The sequence below is a fragment of the Xiphophorus maculatus genome, chromosome 23 (genome assembly GCF_002775205.1).
Source record: "Xiphophorus maculatus strain JP 163 A chromosome 23, X_maculatus-5.0-male, whole genome shotgun sequence".
NCBI classification, from domain to species: domain Eukaryota; kingdom Metazoa; phylum Chordata; class Actinopteri; order Cyprinodontiformes; family Poeciliidae; genus Xiphophorus; species Xiphophorus maculatus.
Genome location: NC_036465.1, coordinates 30,121,351 through 30,141,788, shown reverse-complemented (window position 1 = coordinate 30,141,788; position 20,438 = coordinate 30,121,351). Strand labels below are relative to the sequence as shown.

General features: G+C 41.5%; 1 protein-coding gene across 3 annotated transcripts; it reads right to left on the bottom strand.

Moving 5' to 3' along the window:
• Nucleotides 1-291: 291 nt before the first annotated feature.
• trappc11 (trafficking protein particle complex 11) lies at nt 292-20,347 on the bottom strand. Of its 3 annotated transcripts, none has more exons than XM_023329110.1 (30): nt 20,263-20,347; nt 16,193-16,418; nt 15,375-15,544; nt 15,164-15,234; nt 14,833-14,947; nt 14,651-14,750; nt 13,898-13,971; nt 13,659-13,755; nt 13,410-13,543; nt 11,171-11,312; nt 10,392-10,485; nt 9,902-9,981; nt 9,249-9,327; nt 7,810-7,864; nt 7,584-7,729; nt 7,439-7,500; nt 6,632-6,764; nt 6,126-6,256; nt 5,287-5,412; nt 5,001-5,194; nt 4,775-4,923; nt 3,851-3,972; nt 3,610-3,729; nt 2,431-2,496; nt 2,126-2,282; nt 1,930-2,041; nt 1,761-1,852; nt 1,527-1,660; nt 885-1,052; nt 292-788 (listed from the first exon to the last, which is right to left on the bottom strand). In XM_023329110.1, exons 2-30 carry the CDS (start codon nt 16,394-16,396, stop codon nt 744-746), a joined length of 3,372 nt encoding a protein of 1,123 aa, XP_023184878.1. In that variant the 5' UTR covers nt 16,397-16,418; nt 20,263-20,347; the 3' UTR covers nt 292-743. The 3 variants fall into 3 exon arrangements, with proteins under 3 accessions (XP_023184878.1, XP_005809053.1, XP_023184877.1); XM_005808996.2 differs by lacking the exon at nt 20,263-20,347 and adding an exon at nt 17,496-17,801; XM_023329109.1 differs by lacking the exon at nt 20,263-20,347 and adding an exon at nt 17,239-17,483.
• Nucleotides 20,348-20,438: the final 91 nt, after the last annotated feature.

The following is a 20,438-nucleotide window of genomic DNA, read 5'->3' as shown; positions in this document are numbered from 1 at the left end:
GAGTTCCAAAACTTAAATTTCCGTTTGGGATAAATAACACATTTTTGAATTGAACTGAATATTTGGTAGGAAAATTCCAGATTGGCGGTGGAACATCATGTTTTTTTGCCATATGACAGACTTTATATATTTAAAGAAAGGATGGAAAGACCCAGAGATATTCTTGATAATTATCTGAAAGTAAAACTGGAAACCTAAAGAAAGAGCTGATCACAGAAGAAACCCTACCTCCAGAACATGAAGCTCGTTTTTGTGGAAAAGTGGTTCAAAAACACACCTGAGCCAAGCACGGCCAATCAGAAATATATTTACTGATAAAAACATGGATGTGTTAAATATTTATTTCCCCCGCCAAAGCCTTAACTGTGTCACATTTTCACATGCAACAATAAGACACGGCAAGTTTTCCATTACTTCAGTATAATCATTCCTTCAACACATTCAAGTCATGGATTAATCTCCCAAATCAACACACAACTCACATCACATCAGATTCCTCCAGGATTCTCCCGGGTAAGACGGCATCAGCTCATGTTTTTGCTGCTTACACAATTCATGTCATCACTTTCACTCGCTGGTTGTTTCACGCTGAAACAACCGTCTCCTAAAGTTTGGTCGCCATTTTTTACAGAATGACAAGTAACAAATAGTGTTCATCGTGACGTCTCTGTGGAATGATGCATCTGAAAGAACAAACACAATGTTGCTTGGTGGTATTTACAGTAAACAGTTTCATTCTCTTCTCAGGCTGCGGCGATGGAGGCGTCGTCTGGCTGTCGACCCTGAGGCTGGACACAAAGAAGCAAGACGGCGTTTCAAGTCAGACCCGAAACGCTGACGTTCAGGGGAGAAAGGGCTCAGAGGCGGGCGGCACCGCCGGTTACCTTGACGAAGATACGCTGAGGCAGGAAGCGTCTCAGTGTGGGGCTGCTGGACGTCGGACAGCGCGGCAGGCTGATGTTGAGCTGTGGTAGAGTTTGGTAACCAGCCATCAGTGGGTAGTAATTATACAGCATCTGCTGCTCTGTGCTGGGGAGGACCCGCAGACGCACCTGTGTAGCAACGCGCACAGAAAATTTTCTTAATTTTGGGAGATTGGTGATCGGCCGATTTTTACACATGAAGCCGACCTCATCCACTGATCTAATCTACGGTGCTCATGGGAGGAGCACTGTCCTCTGTACAGAGAGGTTTGACTGATAGACCAAACCACCAGGTCATGGCTGCACATTTACAGTTAACAATAATTACCCCACTGCTGCCAACTCAGCAACTTTCTTGCTATATTGAGCAACGCTTCAGTCCAAAAAAATTGGTATCGGCCAAAATCAAAATCGGGGATCGGCCAAAAAACTGCAATTGGTGCACCCATAGCGCTAATTTACTTGGCTGTTTTATAAGCTTTCAGTTGAATATAGTTCAACATTGTATTGAAGCTTTGGTTATCGTCTGATGAGAAATCTTCAAGTAGTTTGACATTATATCCATGCTCTTATTTTGAAGTGGGCGGAGGTATGATGTCACACCTGTTTGAGTCCAGAGAACATGAAGGCATCCGATGGGTCAACAGCTATCTCCACCTCCTGCACCTGAGCCGTCCTGTTCTCGATGTGGTAACGAACTGGAAGGGAGTCTCTGACCCGCCCGAACGAAGGCAGATCTGACACACACACACGCAGACACACAACACGGCTGGCTGAGAGCAGAGTTGAAAACAGATAGTTTGGTAGGTCATAGAGAGAAGTGAGGCATATACTGACCAGCATAGATGTAAAGAGGGACAGACTCCAGGATGACATGAGGTAGCGTGACTGTAGTCTGGATGAGAGGGCTGTCTGCGCTGGAGCACTTCCTGTTCGACACAGCTAGACCTCTTAGACACGCCTTCATTCACACCGGTGTTCCTCTGGATGTGTGTGTTCAACATACCTCCTCCATGAGACGACGTACTGTCCTGTCGCCACTGTGTTGCTGCTGCTGGTGTCTGCAGGACATCGAAGACAGAAGCACTCACTGGCGCTTTCTCCTGTCTGCAGAACCACTGAACACACAAACGTAGCATCGTCAGCCCTGTAGCCGTAGTAGCTGTAACCCTGTGGCCCATCACCCTGAGCTGCCCTGGTACCTTGCTGCAGCTGGGACTGGAGCTGCGGCGTGCTGCTGGTCACCGTCAGCAGCTGCAGGGAAGATGAGCTCAGCAGGAGAGGCCAGGGTGAAGACGAGAGGATGTCTGTCATCAGCAGGAAGGGGATGTCCACCGCTACCTGCTCTAACGGCTCGAACTGGACACACACACACACACAGAGAGACTAGGATCAGTCCTCTGCTTACTACAAACCTCAACATAAAGTCCTCATAACTGCAATCTGTGCTAGTCAATATGGCAACATTTATAAAACGTTTAAAAACATCTTCGTGTGAGCTCCAGACCTTTGTAGATACAAACTTGACCGACACTTCAAATGGGACTACGGTCTCCACGGTCACCGTCTCATCCTGGAACACACAGAAAACAGCTGATTATTTCTCTACACAGGACAGAAAACACTAGTTATGCATGTACATCTAAATAATTAAGAAAATAATTGAAAAGTTCTTATTTCAGGAATTAAAAGAGAAAAAAGATTCATTATACACACAATGATATATCTCAGTTTTAGTTATTGAGTCTTATAGGAAATGAAAACTCCAAATATATCAATAAAAAAAATTATTAGACAACCTCTTTGTTTACAAATACAAAGAAACGGAACATAAAATATGAAAAAGTATGCCAGGGAAGTTATGTTCACGTTTTGATCTACAGCAGTGTTCAAAGTGGGGGCCAGTAGGGGGCGCTAGGAGGGCCTCAGAAAGCTGGAGGGAAGATGAGGGGAAAAAAGCGAGACAAAAAAAAGAATCCAATAAACTTTTAATCATAATTTCCTTTTACTTATAAAATCTAATCTGTTTTTCAATTATACTTAAAATTATAGGTGTAATTTAATAAAAAGTTATTTGCTGTGGTAGTCTTTCTGACTGGCTGCCAGTCAAATTTATCAAGCTGTTCTGCTCATTTATGCTAAACCAAAGTAATAATTATTGAACAGTGAACAAAAACATTTTAAAAGTCTATGTCTCTCTATATATTGTGTAACATTGTCTGTGGGTTATCAGAGGAGGGTCCCAGCCAGAAGCTGAAGCTGTTTGGGGGTCGTGGCATGGAAACGTTTAAGAACCTCTGAGGAAAACCGACAGTCAAAAATCCTCCCTGCTAACACAGCTGGCTGTTTACAGAGAGCTGTCTGAGTGGATATTAATATATAATTGAGTGGAAGGAAAAAGTGTGGTAGTAAAAGCTGCTGAGGAAACAGGTTGTGGACAGATGCTGGAGTCAGAGCTTCAAGTTTCTCAGAAAGTAAGTAACTCCTCCTTATTGCTCTGGAGCGATTTTAAATTCCTAAGAAATTGAATGCTGGGTTTTCATCATCATCAACAGAAAAAAAAAGCAAGAAATATTTCCCTCCGGGTATAATGAGTCCATGTAAGTTCCCTATTCTGAACCAAATTACTGAAATACATAAATAATGCTCTCCTATGCTGAGCTGCAGAACAGAGGAGGCTCTCTACCTTATGACAGTTGCACACGATATGTCGTCCTTCCACGGCGGTATCGATGCTGTAGGCCACATGGAACAAGAAGATCCTCGGTCCGGTCGACACACACTTCATGTACACACACTTCTCCAGCTAGAGCCGAACAGAAGACACGGTTACCGGAAGAGAGAAGCTGTAGAGACCTCTGGTGTGTGTGTGTGTGTGTGTGTGTGTGTGTGTGTGTGTGTGTGTGTGTGTGTGTGTGTGCGTATACCTTCTCTCCTGGTGTCAGATCTCCAAGAGGCACATCGGTGAGCAGAGCGGGCGCGTTGTCGTCACACACACTGGACCCGTCTAGGGTCACATGGGTGGTCTGTCCTAAACCAGCCTCCTGGCCTGAAAACACAGAATGAAGCTCATTCTCACACAGTCACAGAATGTTGTTTTATGATGTCAAAATATAATATGAATATGATGTTTTGTGACTGATTTATAGAGATTAAACTTACAGATTCAGTTAATGAATTAGAATATTACTGAAAAGTACATTTATTTCAGAAACTTTATTATTATGGAAGACATTATGTAGATTACATACACAGGTGGATATTTTCCAGCATTTATTTTTGTTATTTATGATGATTTTCTGTTAATCATTAACGAAAACATTTAAAATTAGAATCAGACCAACAAAAAAAACTATTTCTAAAAACAGAAATGTGGGCTTAATGAAAAGTATCTTTAATACCTGCTTAAAGGTTGATATTTTTAAAAAGGTACTTTTAATCTGACAATGAGCTTCATCAGAAAGCATATTCTAACATATTGAACAGGACTGGACAATAAGTCATTAGAAATATGTATCGCAATAGACAAGTGATCAATATCAACATATAACACACCTGAATTTTCACGAAACTAATAACCAGAACCACACTGCATTCTGAGAGATGTATGCAGAGCAAAGTCTTTAGCTGCTCAACCTCTCGCAGCAAGGTTGAGCAGCTAAGCTAGGTGGAATCAATTAACTCACTCACTCCTTGGTCACCTAGCAACAACCTGTTGAGTAACGTGAGCAGTGCCTCATCACTGCTTAAAAATAAACAACAACCGCATGGAGAGAAAACTGTGGATAAAATTTTAAAGTCCTTCAGATATTTAAAACAAACAACTAAATATGGAGGATAAACGAGTGAACCTGGTTTGAGACCGGCAGTGAGTTTGACATCCTTCGCCATGACGTCCTCCTGTGATTGGACGGTGAGGTTGATGCAGAACATCTCATTGGTGAGTGCAGGAGGCTGGTGACTGAGCTGGACACAGATCCTGGGAACTCTGGAGATGATCCTGGACAGAAGCAGACGGCAGCAGGTCAGCTCACGGCCAGCTCACGGGCCTGCAGCAAGCCGAGGTCAGGACGTTACATGGTGCTGTGCTGCAGCGTCAAGGTGTCCCAGTCTAATTCCTGGCGTGCCTCGTTGCCCCGCCCCCATCGCCGTGACGACCTGCTGGCCTGCAGGGCCTCCTGGGTGGAGGCAGCGTCTCCACCGGCGCCTCTCCAGCTCAGGAACACACAGCGGCCACTGTCGCCGCCCAGCATCATCTCTATACCTGTCATCTGCACACACACAATCAGTCACGTCTCCTGCTGCAGCTTCCCTCTCTGTCCCACACACACACACACACGCATACATACAAGCATCGGCTTACCTCCACTTTTTTACCCACGTCTTCAGTTTTAGCCACAAAGCTGAAGTTGTAGCATCTGGGTTTCCCTGGTAACAGCGTCATGCTGTCCTGACCTGATGATTCCACCACACACCACTGGTTGTATTCCTGTGGATGAAACCAGACTGACTCCAACTGTTCTGGATGAACAGTTTTCATCCAGAAACTGTTTGCATCAGTAGGATGACTCGCTCTGTCTGTATTCAGGTAAAGTGTTACATTTAAAGTAGGGGTGAACTTTAAAGTTAACAATATGTACACCATTAAATATTGTAATATACAGCTATGGAAAAAATGAAGATCCACTGCACTGAAGCCCATTGAAAACCTCCTGGTTATTCCATAAAATACTGATTTCTGAACTCTTCCTGAGTTCAAAGATTTGTATTGTTGTTTCTAAATGAACATGAACTTTGCATTATTTGAGGTCTGAAAACACTGCATCTTTTTCGTTATGTTGACCATTTCTCATTTTCTGCAAATAAATACAAAATTTTTGCTTGTAATTCCGAAGACATGTTGTCAGTAGTTCATAGAATAAAAAAACAATGTTCATTTTACTCAAACATATATCTATAAAAAGTAAAATCAGAAAAACCGATCATTTTAAGTGGTCTCTTAAGAGTTGTAAATAATGTGAATTTGTGTGAACATACAAACATTTGTGTGTTACACCTGAATTTCACCTGAATTTCCCCAGTGTGGGACAATAAAAGGCTGTTTTTATTTTATCCTCAGAATTCAGTGTGGAGTACAGTGACTATACAGTATACATTTCTTTACTTAACCTAAATGAGCTTTCCTCAGAGTGTGGAGGGCACCTGGTTGCTGAGGCTGACGGTGAGCTTGCTGAATGACACGGGGTGCGGACAGTCAGCTCTGAGGAACACCTGCAGCTGGATGGGCTGGTCCACATGGAAGCTGGGTGACTGGAACCGGGCTTTGCATTGGACTGATGTGAGAGAAAGAAAGTTAACATGTGAAATACTGAGCTTCCTTATATGCTGCTTACAGAGAGACAGACCTATAGAGCGGCTCAGAATTATTCATACCTCTTAAAACTAGGGGTGATGATTCTGAACCAAACCGAAACCTACTGGTCTTTTTCCTTTTAGTTCCAACAAGCTCCACTGTTGTACTTATTTTTTCAGGTTCTATGATAAAACTGGATATTTCTAGAGTTTTTGGTCGGTTGCCTCTCATTTTAAACATTTAAACACTGAAGTTCCCAAGGAGTTTAGGTTTGGCTTTGAAGACAAGCAGCTAACATCCCTGTTTAATTTTAAGCAGCTGTTGGAAATAAACGGGTATGTGTGTGTTTACTAACTGAATGGGATGTAGTCCTGCATTTCCACTGTCAGCTCATTGGATCCAGACAAAGCCATGCGGTCGGTCCATAGTGACCTGGCAGCACCAACTGAAGATTGATCACATTCAGACTCAGCCTCTGGAATGTCGTTCTGCAAACAGGAGGACACAATATGAACACCTGGTGCATTGTGGGCTGTTTAGCACTCCATGTGTGTTAGCACTCAATGGCTAGGTTATTTTAAAGGGGCAGTGTTTAGGTTTTTCAAGCATATAATGCCATTTTATAGCAAAATAAAGTAACTATGTTACCTTCAGTTAAAAATAAATAAAATAAAAATATTATATATATCAAGTAAGACTGAAAAAAAATTTACTTCCTGATTTAATACCTTGAAATTGGGCCTCTGTCTCTTTAAAAACTGCTGCTCTTCCTGAAACATTGCCTTCAAGAGGTCATCCCAACTGTTAACCCTTTAACAACGTTAAATCAGCGTTGCACTGAGAAGTATCTCCTATAATGAGCTTAGCAGGTGTTTGCTAATTGCTGCTGGCTAGTCTGAAGGGGTTATGTGGGGGAGTTACTCTGAGGAGGAGCTGTGTCTTGAAGGCGGCACTAGGTCAACCCAGTCATTTAGCACAGCTGAATGGTTGTCATGGAAATTAAATGATTTCTCAAACATGCATGAAAGAATTAAGCCAACACTCCAGTTATGTTTTTGATGAGGAAATAATATTAGAACATAATCTAAAGTTCACAAAAGTTGATTTTACATGATCCTGCCCCTTTAATAGAGGAGGTTCTGGTTTATCCTTTTTCTCTTACCATTAAAACTTTAAAGAGGTTCTTCTCTATCCTGGATTTTTGCTCCTCTTTCAGGGTAGAAGCTGAAGGACAAAACAAAAGTAGTTTGTGGGTTTCAGTAAAACCCTCCAGCGTTATCTGTAAGGGTGATTCGGGGTCCTGGTACCTCTGCCCAGCAGCTCCATGCAGTAGATGACATAGTCTTTGACACTGGCCATCAGATAAGCACAGTGCAAAGCTGTGGTCAATATGGCCGTCAGCAGAGGCCACCAGCGCTCTGTGCGATAGTCACACATCACGTAGTCCAGCAGCCTGACCAAACACAAACACAGAGCATGTAGCAGCTCCTCCTTGACAAGCTAACAGTGGAACACGTGCAGCACGGGGCTCACTTTAAGGCTTTAGTGTAGTCTCTAGCATGGTAGTATTCCTCTCCCATCTGCACCACTGCAAAGGAGAAAGAAACTAAAACTTAGACACAAGATAGTCAACAGGAGTCATGATCTACATATGTCAGTAAGTAGAGATGCACCAATTTGAAAATTTGGGCCGATATCAATAACCAATATCAACAATGCTGTTATGACTGATAAACAATATTTACGACATGATAAATATTTTAAGGTTGCAACTAATGATTATTTTAGTTATCAAATACTATCAATTAGTTATCAGATACTCTGAATTATCTCACATTCTCACTAAAACCAGGAAGATAGAGCACATAACACCAGTTTTGAAGTCCCTCCACTGGCTGCCTGTAGCTCAAAGAATAGACTTTAGAATACTGTTAGTTTATTAATCTCTGAATAGCTTAGCACCACAATACATTAAAGATCTGCTGCTGTTGTATCAACCTTCCAGACCTCTCAGGTCTTCTGGTTCTGGTCTGGTCTGCATCCCCAGAACCAGAACCAAACGAGGAGAAGCAGCATTCAGCTGTTATGCACCACAAATCTGGAATAAACTTCCAGAAAACTGTAAAACAGCTGAAACACTGACTTCCTTTAAATCTCGACTAAAACCCCACCTGTTTAGAGTTGTGTTTGAAACGTAATCAAGTACAAATTTAATGATGGCACTTGACAATGTAATGTTTTGATTGTTGATTCTATGTTGCATGACTTTGTGTTTTTGTGTTTGATATGATGTAAAGCACTTTGAAATGCCTTGCTGCTGAAATGTGCTATACAAATAAAATTTGATTGATTGATTGAAACAATTTATTGCCTAAAATGCAATAACAGCATTATTTTAGAGAATGTTTCATCAGTTACAGTAAACGATGAATCTGCAGCCAAACAATCCTTCTTACATCAACATGTGAAAAGCTCAGCACTTTCAGTACTGAGGTGTAGGGATGATTTGGGGATTATTATTTGGATTAATAAGTGGACAGAAAAAGTGCTTAATAATTTTAGAGAATTTTACTTTATTACTGTTCTAAGAATGTTGTTTTTAGATGCGTTTTGAGTCTGTTTACTTTCGTCAGCAATTAATCGATTCTTGAATTAGTTGACGGTTATTTCTATAATCGATTCGTCATGATCACTACCCTTTCGATACTTTGAAAAACACAAGCATACTTCTGACTTCACTACTGCTTCTCTGCTTCCCCACAATCCTTTGCTGCATCACTATCACATGACCAACCTCATTCCTTCCCTCTCCAGAAGGAAGCAAACAAAACGGAAATAAATATTGCTTGTTCATATCAGCTCGATTTTATTTACGATACGTTAAAAAAATGGCTAGTAATGTTTGACACCGACGTCAGTGCTGATATCCGGTGCTGTTAGAAAGGCTGAATGGAGAAGAGACAAACACTTACTGAGGTGACTCTTCATTCGAGGGCACTTGTACTTCTTGAACTGGGCCACAGCGTTACTGAGAAGTGCTATTATCAGCTCCTGTGAAGGCAGACGCAGACCCAGTGGGTTTTACTTCAGCAGACCGGAGCAGCAGAAGGTATTCACACTGTTCTTTAAATCAGAAGCTGCCTGAAACCAGGACTGGGCTTCAGAACACATGCTGCAGGAGATCCAGAGGATGATGCTCACCATCATCCACTGGGATTTTACAGCCATTTAAGGTTTTTCCATCTGCTTCTGCTTATTTATTACATTTTCAGGAAGTGTTTTGAACTTCAGCAGTTCTCAGCAAAAAGGTTCGGCTTACAGCATTCACACTGCATTTTAGCAGGAAATGCTTTTTCTAGTTCTATACTGAGATAGATATAGAGATGTGGTAAAAAGAAAGAACATGTTTTAAATTCTGCTCATCCACACATGCAGGAGTTTTGTAACAACTAATTAATGAATAGATTTATATAGATGACTCAAATAATTTCACTTCACTTATATTTCATAAATAATGTCTGTGGATTCAGTGTCATTTTTTGAAACCTGTTGCTGCTATTAACTAGATGGAGTTGTGACTATGATTAAGAGGAGCTTCCATAAAGCCAGATGGGAGTTTCCTTACCGAGTGTGGGACATCTCTCTCCTTAATCTGCAGAGCCAGGATCCCCAGCTTCTCCTTCTCTGGATCTGTTGGATCAATACCTAGAAATCACAACAATGGTGTGAGTACACAAGGCCTTTCATTCAAACCCCGTGTTAGCTTCTTAATCAGGTGGAGAACTTTACTTTAAATTGTTTTTTATTGACTGAAGACCTTCAAAGTGATCTGAAGCAACAACTTTCAAAGTTTTCAATTCAGAAATACTTTATTCATCCTAAAGATAAATGAATGTTATTCCAACTCTTATCGTCCAAGTTTGCCACAGATAGACTAAAAGTCTCCGTGTGTGTGTGTGTGTGTGTGTGTGCGTGTGTGTGCGTGTGTGTGTGTGTGTGCGTGAATGAGTGTGTAGGACATGTTGTAAGGACATTTTAGATTTAGTGATGCTGCTTTATAGTCCAGATCTGGTCCAGGTCTACTTTAGTAGTTCAGGTTAAAAAGAAAAACATACTCTGGTGTCCTTGTCTCCAAGGTCTCTGTCCATAGAAGTCCAGTCCTCCACTCTGGGTGTCCAGAGGATCTGGGGAAGGATAGGTCGTCCCCGCCTGCAGAAACCAACAGTGAAATCCTCAGGTCAAAGGTATCCAAACGTTATGACCCGGGGGCCAAAACTGGCAAAATTAAACTACAGGCAGTGTGGTATTTTCTTTAAATTAAAAATGCCACACTTTGGACACTCCTCCCCTAGGTGGACTCAGGCCTGGTCAATACATATTTAGGAAAACAAATACTTTTTTATGCATTTTGCCCTTTCATCCACACAAAAACTCTATTTAATATCAATAAAAACAATTATTTATAAAAAGTCTGAACAAAAAGGAAATTCTATTTGTGTTTGTGTGCCTAAATGGGAAAATTGAGTCATAGGGTTCCATGTATTACAGTCTGCAACAAATAATGTGGCAATATATCCACATACTTGCTTTGACATGATTTCTAGACCACACAGATCCACAGGTTTAACTGGTGCCATATTTAACTCCTGTCAGAAAGTTGTGGTTGTTTTGAAGCTGATTGGCTGACAGGTTTTAGTTTTGCGCTACACTGCCCCCTATGGGTGTGGCATGTTTATAACAATGCTCAGGAATGGATTTGTGTGGGTTCATGAGGGTGAAAACTTTTCTGAAATCAATCTGGTGTGCATAATGTTATTTTTTTAGAATGATGTGGAGGATATATTTGTATTTGAAAACACCAGGCTAGGTGTGTACAGAACGGTGTGTGTCTGACCTGACAGAGCTGCTGGGCCATCTGCTTCCTGTCCTGGCTGTAACAAGCGGCCTGCTGGTAGTAGAAACCCGGGTTCTGAGTCTGGATGGCGGTCAGTCCCAACTTTATGGCCTCATCGAACAACTCGCCAAAAGACTGGAACCTGGTGGAGAGCAAAACGCTGTCTGAGACCTGATGCACAGCCTGCACATGTTTACAGCACTGTCTGGCTCCAGGACTCATCAGGTCTTTGACTCTGATACCAGTCAATGGTTTGCTCTCCCACTGCACCTTTCTGACCTCATTAAGGCTCACACGCACACATACAATCATGCAAGGCTTTCCGATATGCATCTGTGACAGAAATACATAAGTTGTTTTTTTTTCCTATTAGAATATGTAGGACACACTGCAAAAACACAAAATCTTATCAAGTAGTTTTGGTCTATTTTCTACTGCAGATATCTTAGTACACGTGAAATAAGAGTAACTAACTTACAAGAGACTTTTTGGCAAGATATATTAGGAGCTTTTTTTAGGCTTTTGCACCAACACTGAGTCAACTGGTGCCTCAGGCACTAAGCTTGTTGAAACAAGCAAGAAATCCATTAATCATATGATAAATAAAAAAGCAACTATTTGTTCATTGTGTACATGCACTCCCATTTGCACATGAAAAACACTTCAACAAAATATTTTCCAGATATAGTTCTAAGCTTGCAGTCAATCAATCAATCAAATTTTATTTGTATAGCTAGGCCTGTCGCGATAAACGATAAATCAATTAATCGTACGATAAAGTAAAACTATCAACGTCATTTCAATTATCGGCATTATCGTCTCTTCCGGCCTTTTTCTCTTTCTGTTAATGACACTGAATGGAAAAAAGGCTCAACTCCGGTGCTCTCCACTGACCCTCCCTTCCTCATTTCCTTAGTGTAAAGCCCAGCGCACACTACACGATCTTAGAGCTGTCGGCCCATTTTCAAAACCTGACAGATCACACATTAGCCGACAGAAATCCTAGGTATAACGGTTCGATCGGGTTCGTTCCTGCCGTGTGGTGTCCAACAATGGGCACAAAATAATGGCTACAAGTCCAGTTAACTCATTTTAAAACCAGGCACTAATCAATCTACCTGCAATGCATGTTGCTAGTGTCAGTCCTGACTGAATGAAAATCATTAGAATCTACAGTATTTACGTCACCTTAACGAAGAACAGCTGAAAAGTTACCGGGTTTATCAACTGCGGTAGCAATTTAGCTCCAACTCCTCCCCTTGTCATTTCTATATTCTTTGCATGTTGAATAAACATTAATGTTGTTTCCACATATTATCTCCAATGTCCGCTGGACTTCCGGTTGCGCCGTGTCAGCTGTTTGGGATTCCTCTCCGTAATTTCCCCTCAGTAAGCACGGAAGAGAATCCACGCTTTCTGATTGGCTACCTGTCACATTCAACAGGTGTCGTTAACGATCCCAGTCGGCGAAAATCCCTGATTTAGATCGGAGGGGCAACGAAGATCTACCGTAACAAACCACACAATCTTAGAAAGACCAACGATCTAAGATTGTTGTAAAGGGAAAAATAGGAGCAAAAAATCATGTAGTGTGAACTATTGCATCAGGTAGTCGATGTGCCCATCTTCTCTATTTAAATCTAATTATTATTGAAGGGCAACATAATATACAGACTTCATAATCTGCACTCTTTTGGTTGAATGCAGTATTTATTTCCACTCTGGCTTTATGGTGTTTAGTTTTTTTTAAGTGAGTTTTTTGTTAATGGAGACTGAGAATCCATTTTATTTTTGTTTTTGGTTGTTTTGTTTATTTTGTTTATCAGCTCCAGTGTTAAATATTCTTTTGAAAATAAAGTGTATCTATCTTTGGCAGGAAATCGCATACATTATTACATCATTTTCATTAAATCAGTGTAAAAAGGTCTTCAAACAATATTATCGTTTATCGCAATAATTTTTGAGACAATTAATCGTTCAGCAAAATTTGCTATCGTGACAGGCCTATGTATAGCACATTTCAGCAGCAAGGCATTTCAAAGTGCTTTACAGTCATGGAACAGTCATAGGACAGTCATGTTATTGCCAGATTCTAAAATGGGGCGAATACATCCTGAGATGTGCAAAAGTATTATTAATTATCAAACTAACACTCCTAACTACAGTGTACAGGTTTCCCTCTCCTGATGGTGCCTTAGCTTTCATGGTGATGTGTTTAAGTGCAGCGTGTGCATCTCACTGTTTGGACATCCATGCAGAGTGCTCGAAGGCCAGCTCAGCGCAGCCGATCTTCTTCTTACACAGGTCGATGTGCTTCCTGAACTGAGCTATGGCGTCTAGAGGAGTGTTGTGCTGGAAACACAGGCGGCAGATCTGCAGACGTTACACACACACACACACACATGAACACCCCGGGTCTCCAGACATCAAACTGAACCGATCCACTCAGTCTAAAGATACATCTGGACTCAGAGGAGCAGGACTGGACCTTGTAGTTGATGAATCCTGCCATGGTCTTGATCTCCAGCATGTTGGTCTCATGCGCTCGGAGCTCATGCACCAGGCTGTAAGCAGCTCTGTAGTACCTGCAGCCATAGAGACAAATGGGTCACTTCTCAGCAGCTCTAGGTCACAGCAGTGTTATATGATTATCTTAGATAAGTCTTGTTTCCCCCTTAAAACAACAGAAATATTTAAAACAGTTTAAATGTCATGGTTTAAACTTACTTGAGAGCGTTCTGGGTGTCTTGCTTCAGTTCACTGAGGAAAGCCATTTTAAACTGATGTCTGACGAACAGCAGCTGCCATGAGCAACACCAGGAGGAAACACACACACACACAAACACCGGGGGAGAGAGGAGCATTATATGTGCATGATAACACACTCAACACTGTTCACTTTATTGATTTAAAAAACAAAAAGAAAACCCATATTTAATTTTCTGTCTACTTCAGCTTGATATATTACTGCCACAGTTTAACCTGGGTTTGTCCACATTACACCAGTTCAAACAATTCATGTTTGTTTTAAAGCATTAAATACTGTTCACTGTGAAAATATGGCAGATATCTGTACAGTAGGCTGACTTTACTGACAACTGTAAGGAAAGAAGGGAATGAATGAAAGATGTAGAGGAGGACACAGCATTTTGACAACAAAGGGAAAAAAGTTTGGAAATGTTGAAACAATAATCACACTGCTGACGTTAGCATCCACACTTTAATGGTCGCCATTCACCGTTAACAACTTGTGTTCCGCACTCCCCACACACGAACCCCCAAGGACCCCCGATCTAGCCCCGCCTCCAACTCCTTACATTTCACACATGCGCAGTATGCTACTTACAACTTAACAGGAAATATCCATATTTTTCCCTACTTTTATTTTCTTCAGACCTGAAAACTAAATGCCTTTCCCCCTCTTCTTGGCAAGTCTATGGTTGTAAGGTGGCAGAGCGGGGAGTCAGCAGCCAGGCCTACCTGGTGGGTGGTCTTGTTGAGGAACTCCTTATGGGATTTGACCCGACGGATCTCTGTGTAGTAGTAGGTCTGAGCGTGCTCATAGAAGGCGTTCTCCAACCTTAGAGGTGACACCAACAGACAGGAAGCTGAGCTCACACTCCAGCCAATCAGACCCACCCAGCTGCAGGCGCTTCCTGTACCTTATGATGTAGCCCACTAGGTGGTCGGTGTGAGGCAGGACAAACAGGCTCTTCCCAGACAGGTCGCAGGAGCTACAGAGAGCTGAGGCTCTCTCTGACGCCACCAGGTCCTCTCCTGACAACACACATGATTCAGACAGGAACTACATGGAATGCTGGGAAAATACAAAGGTAATCAGCTTCACACATACACACAAACACAGCATACCCACTTCCCAACCATGCACTACATTCTGCTGGGTTTCTACATGAGTTCCCAATCAACACACACACCGACAAAAAAAGGTGAAAAAACTCCAGAGGTTGTGATTACTTCTGCGAGACGTTTTACCTGGAGGTAGAGGAGTTTTCTTTTGGATTAAAACCACCGCCACTTTGGTGTTTCTGCCCTGCAGACTGGTCCTACAGCCGAACAGAACCAGTTCCAGTTCGGTTAAAACCCGCTTTGCTAGCCACACACCTAAGCTAACTCATACTGCATGTTAGTATGGACCAGACAGTGTTACTGTAACCTGAGCACAGTAATAACCACGCCTCCCCACCTGACAATTTCTACTTTAGTCGCGCATTCCGACTGCTTCTCCTTCCACTGCGGGTCGTCCCAGTCCAGCTCGTAGAACAGAACCACCAGGGCAGGGACCAGGTTCAGGTGTTTGTTCATCCAGCCGGTCTTCACGATGCCTTTTGGGATGTACCACTCATACGACGTTCGCTGGGCACACAAGACAAAATATTCATGGCAACTAAGAAGAAAAGAAAATGTATTCCTTTTTTTTGGCCGCTTTTAAATGTTGATCCAGTAATCAGTGGGTGTTAAACTACTGCTAGTGATGTAGAAAGATCATATATAGAAATGTAGTTATAATTTTGAGATATTCAAGCCAATTCAATTCAGAAATTCTTTATTACCCAAAGGTAAATTGAATGTTGCCGTAACTCTCTTTATCCAAGTATTTTAGAGTCATTCTGGATGGTGAAGTTGTGGGAAGGAAAGATCTCAAGTAGCAGTCAGTCTTGCAACAGATATGAAGAGGTTTCTGACTGAAGATTGTAGCTAACATGCTAACAGCTAAATATCTGTGTAGCAGACCATATTTCACATTAACATGTCCTGGATGACGCCATCAGTTGTTATAGATCAGGTACTATTTGGGTTTTTGAGATGCTATTCAGCTACTCCAAGTTGTAAAAACAGTAGTTTGTTGCAAAGGTTACACATTATAGCAACCACTGAAAAGTAAAAAACTAAAAGCAAAATTCCTTCCAGCTGCACAGTGTCCAGAACCAGAGAGAATAATTGTACAAACAGCAACTCCTCCACCCAAAAGCAAATTAACAAATTCTAGAAGCCGTTGCTCACCTTAGTGCGGCATTTGGGATACTCATGATCTCCTGGGAGAACCTTGAAAGAGATGGGGACTCTGTCAGCGCGCCGGTTGGCACAGAAAGCGTCCCAGATGGCGCGATGCACCGCGTTGTACACCACATCCAGACCGGTTAAAGCTACGAAAGCCATGGGCCGGCAACATAGCTCTGGGGGAAGTTCCCACTGGGATCCTGCCATCACAATGGTTCAGCAGACAGACCTGATGAGAGCAACATGTCATTACAGGGAGGCTGGCACTCAGTCTTTAGGATTCTGACCGCCCACCAGGTCATGTCTGCAGTTAGCAATAGTCACCCCACTGTTTCTTACAATATTTGACAGAATTTCAGACAAAAAAGTGCAATCCGTGGACCCTTAGTTACAATCCTTATTATTTGTTATTACTGGATGAACTTTTGAAAATTTCAGATAATAATATAAACATAATCAGAGTATCATGCATTACATCTTTTTATCATTCTTATATTTTGAGCCAACAAACCCATGCTTCATTTAATAATTGGTTACTTCATAAAGCAAACAGAACGTTTTCAACTATATTGAAAATATCTATTGTTATGACATGAGTATGTGCTTACTTAGAATATACTTCAATGTGATTTTAATAGATATTGATAACAATATATATATATATACTGTATATATCCTGCATGAACTAATGCGAGATTGGCTAAATAAAGGAACTGTTACAAGTTAATTAAGCGTAATTTATTCTAACAGTAAACAGGCAGGTAAATGAACACAAATCGTTACAAACACGTTTCAAGGGAATAAACACTTTTTAGATTCATTCACTTTAAAATGAATTATATACAATTTTTGCATACTAATTTTCCAACAGTTTGGTGAATAGCACAAAAATAAACATTTTTGACTCAAAAGCGGTATTGGATGGAGTTAAATCAATGACATATCGGAATATAGCAGACAGAAGAAAAGTCCAGTCGAACAGCAGCTAAGCAGAGTTTGTGAACAGGAGGTCACAAGACTGAGAGGCTAACAATGACAAGTCTGTTTACCTGGTCCAGCCCGAAGCCCAGCCCGGGTTACAACAATTCATGTGACAGCAACATGGAAACCTGCAGGATCTCCACAGAGAGGCTGCCAGTGGGGATTTTAGATAATACGGATAATCCAGTCGTGCAGAAGCTCAAATCTTAAGTCGAAAGCGGAACTAAGATAACCGGGCTAGGCTAACACGTAGCGTTTGGTCATTCTGTATAAGAAAAAATAATCCTTATCCTAAACGTGATCAAGAAGGTTTGGAGTAGAATACCTCAGTGACATCTTTTTAGGCGACTTGCTGACAGCAGCGCAGCAGGCTCAGGCTGCACTTCATGGACTGAAACAGAGAAGCTAGGAGCTAGCTAGCTAGCTACTGCTGGGCGAGGCCACTGAGCCTCAACGCACTTCTAACCGGAAGCTGTCCGGTTCTGCTGTCGGTTAATTCCTCTTCTGCTCATCAGCGCACAGCTCATCACTAACCTGTCAACCTCAACCAAACTGAAAATACCAGTTATTCTAGCCGGCAGTGACAACAACAAACTCCGGAGCTAGTTAGCTACCTCCGGTTAATTATTACTTCCGGTTCAAATTGTCAAAATAAAATTGTACAAGTTTTTAAAAAATAATTAAAAAAAATGACAGCTGTCTTATCGCTGCTTTGCACAAATGTCTAAACTTTATGCTAATGTAACAATTATTTGATTTTAGAATTTAAATTCCTCTAGCCTTGTATTGTCATAGACTTTTTCTGCTCAGTTTATCTGTGAAGTGTGCCTTGTCATACTGTTTTTATATCTCCGATCAAGTTTTTTTTAAAGAAGGAAAACTGTCGAGAAGTATGATTGGCAAAGATAAGAATAACTGCAGAAATACACAGACAGCCTAAACAAATCAATTAAAGTCACAAAATGCAACATAATAAAAGTGTTACATAAACGGAATAACTGATTGTTATTGGGATGAAGAACTTTTAACTCAAATCAATTGCACATTTTACTATTTTTTGTAATTAAAGTATCATTATGAAATACATTCATATTTATTAGATCCAGTTACAGCCCCAAAACATGTTCATAGAGGCGGCCAGACCAAGCCAGTAAAAGTTGTGGAGCAGCACATCCGAAAAAATAAAATTAAATAAATAAATAAATAATGGAAGGCCATCAGTGGCCTTGGTCAGTCATATTGACTATGTTTCTGGCTGCAGCCACAGGACCCATGTCACAGAGTGGGACTCTGAGCAGAATAAACAAGCTATTCTCTGTCATGTCTTCAGCTTTCCCTGTGGGAGCTGATCCACTCTCCAGAGACAGGCCCAGGAAAAACAACACAAAAACTGGAGTTTCCAGACTCAGTTCATCCCTCTCCCTGGGGATTACTGATTTCCATGAGACTCACCACACTGATGTGTTTGTCCTGCTGTTGAGAGGGTCAGACGGAGTACACTTCTTAGTCTGTATTACTGAAGTGCTCAGTCACGCTCCAGCCAGTACACATCTGCTCAAGAAAACTTTGTGGAGGATGAACTTCCTCAGCACACTGGAGTGCATGGGAACCCTCCCCTGAGTCCTCGCCATCTTTCATTGGGAGCACTTTAAAGCTTTGAGACCAGCTGTGTTACAGCCTGGCATCACAACTGCAGTCTGACTGACAGGACGATCTAAAGGAAAGACGCAAGAAGAAAGCCTTATTTACTGAAGACCTCAGTCTTCCTCTTTCTGTTAAATGTCTTCCCAACACGATGATGAACATATCAATCCACTGGTTCAAGAATCGGCTTTGTTCCATCCAGTGGATCGCCTGCTGTAGACAGCAGCTGGAGGACAATCTGACCACTTTGTTCTCACTTTCTTCTTACTCTTCAACTTGCATTATTTACTGTTATTTCAGCTTTTAACTATTTGTATTCTATACACTATTTGTGTTATTTTTTCCTAAATAGAAGCTGCACCTGCAGTCTGAGCTTTCCGTTTGGCCTCCTGTAGCAGAGCATCAGTTCAGAAAATGCTGCCAACAACTACTGCTACTAACTTTTTGCTTTTCATGAACAAGCTCCTCTCAGTTCATCCGTTTCTTTTTTGTGTCTCTGCTTTGTCTTCTCAAACCCCCCAGTTAGTTGTGGCAGATGGCCGCTTGTACTGAGCCATGTTCTGGTTCTGTTAGAGGTTTCTTCCTGTTGAAGGGGAGTTTTTCCTCTCCACTGTTGCTACATGCATGTTCAGTTTAAGGGATTGCTGCAAAGTGAATGACACAACACAAACAATTGTTGCTACATGTTGGTCCAGGAAGACTGACTGCTGCAAGGCACTGACTCCATGCAATCTTAGATAGAAACTTTTTTAAACTAATCTGAATAATAAACTGAGCTTAATGATAATGACTTTGATAACTGGGATCAGTTGGAATGTATATTTGATTGAATTGAAATGACATTTGTTGTAAGTTGGTGTGATATAGATAAACTGAATTTGAATTGTATTGTTAGAGTACAATTCAATTGTATGAACTGATAGTTGGAGAAAGTGTCACGTTGAACACAGATGACCTTGCCCAAAACGCTGAAGGTCACAGAGTGATAAAATCGCAGATCATAAGCAGAGGGAAGAAGAAAATATGATATTGGCATCAGAAGATTGTCTGATATGGTTCAGCCTCATGCATGGAAGGAAAGAATCTGTTAACTTGCAGAAGCTGCATTCTATCTGGGTGCCAACATGTAGCCAACTCCTCAGCATCACATCATGAAACTCTGTTTGACCCATAAGAAATCAACTGCAAAAAAAACCTGCAAGACATAAAAACATCAGGCTTATTGAATTTTTTTAGGTTACTGTTAGAATGTGAAGTTCACAAGCAATGAAACCTTCAAGTGACATTGACTTTACAGTACTAATAATCCCAGCTGTTGGTTTATCTTCTAATAATAATAATTATACTACTATTGTTGACATTTCTAGGAAACATTCAGGTATCACATTCCAAAGATTATTAAACCGACCTGGGAATGACTCTGATGCAGCAGCCAATCAATTAATTACCTTCTGTTTTCCACGCAGGAGCGGAGCCCCGAGCAGCTGAGGGGAGGGAGCAGTCTATTTATAAAAGCCCAGACCGCAGCAGATCTGAAGCGAAGCTGCAGCCTGGCCGACTCTGTCTGGATCCCCAGGTCTGCAGCGAGAGCAGCCCGGAGCGCACATCCAGATGCCTCCCCGCT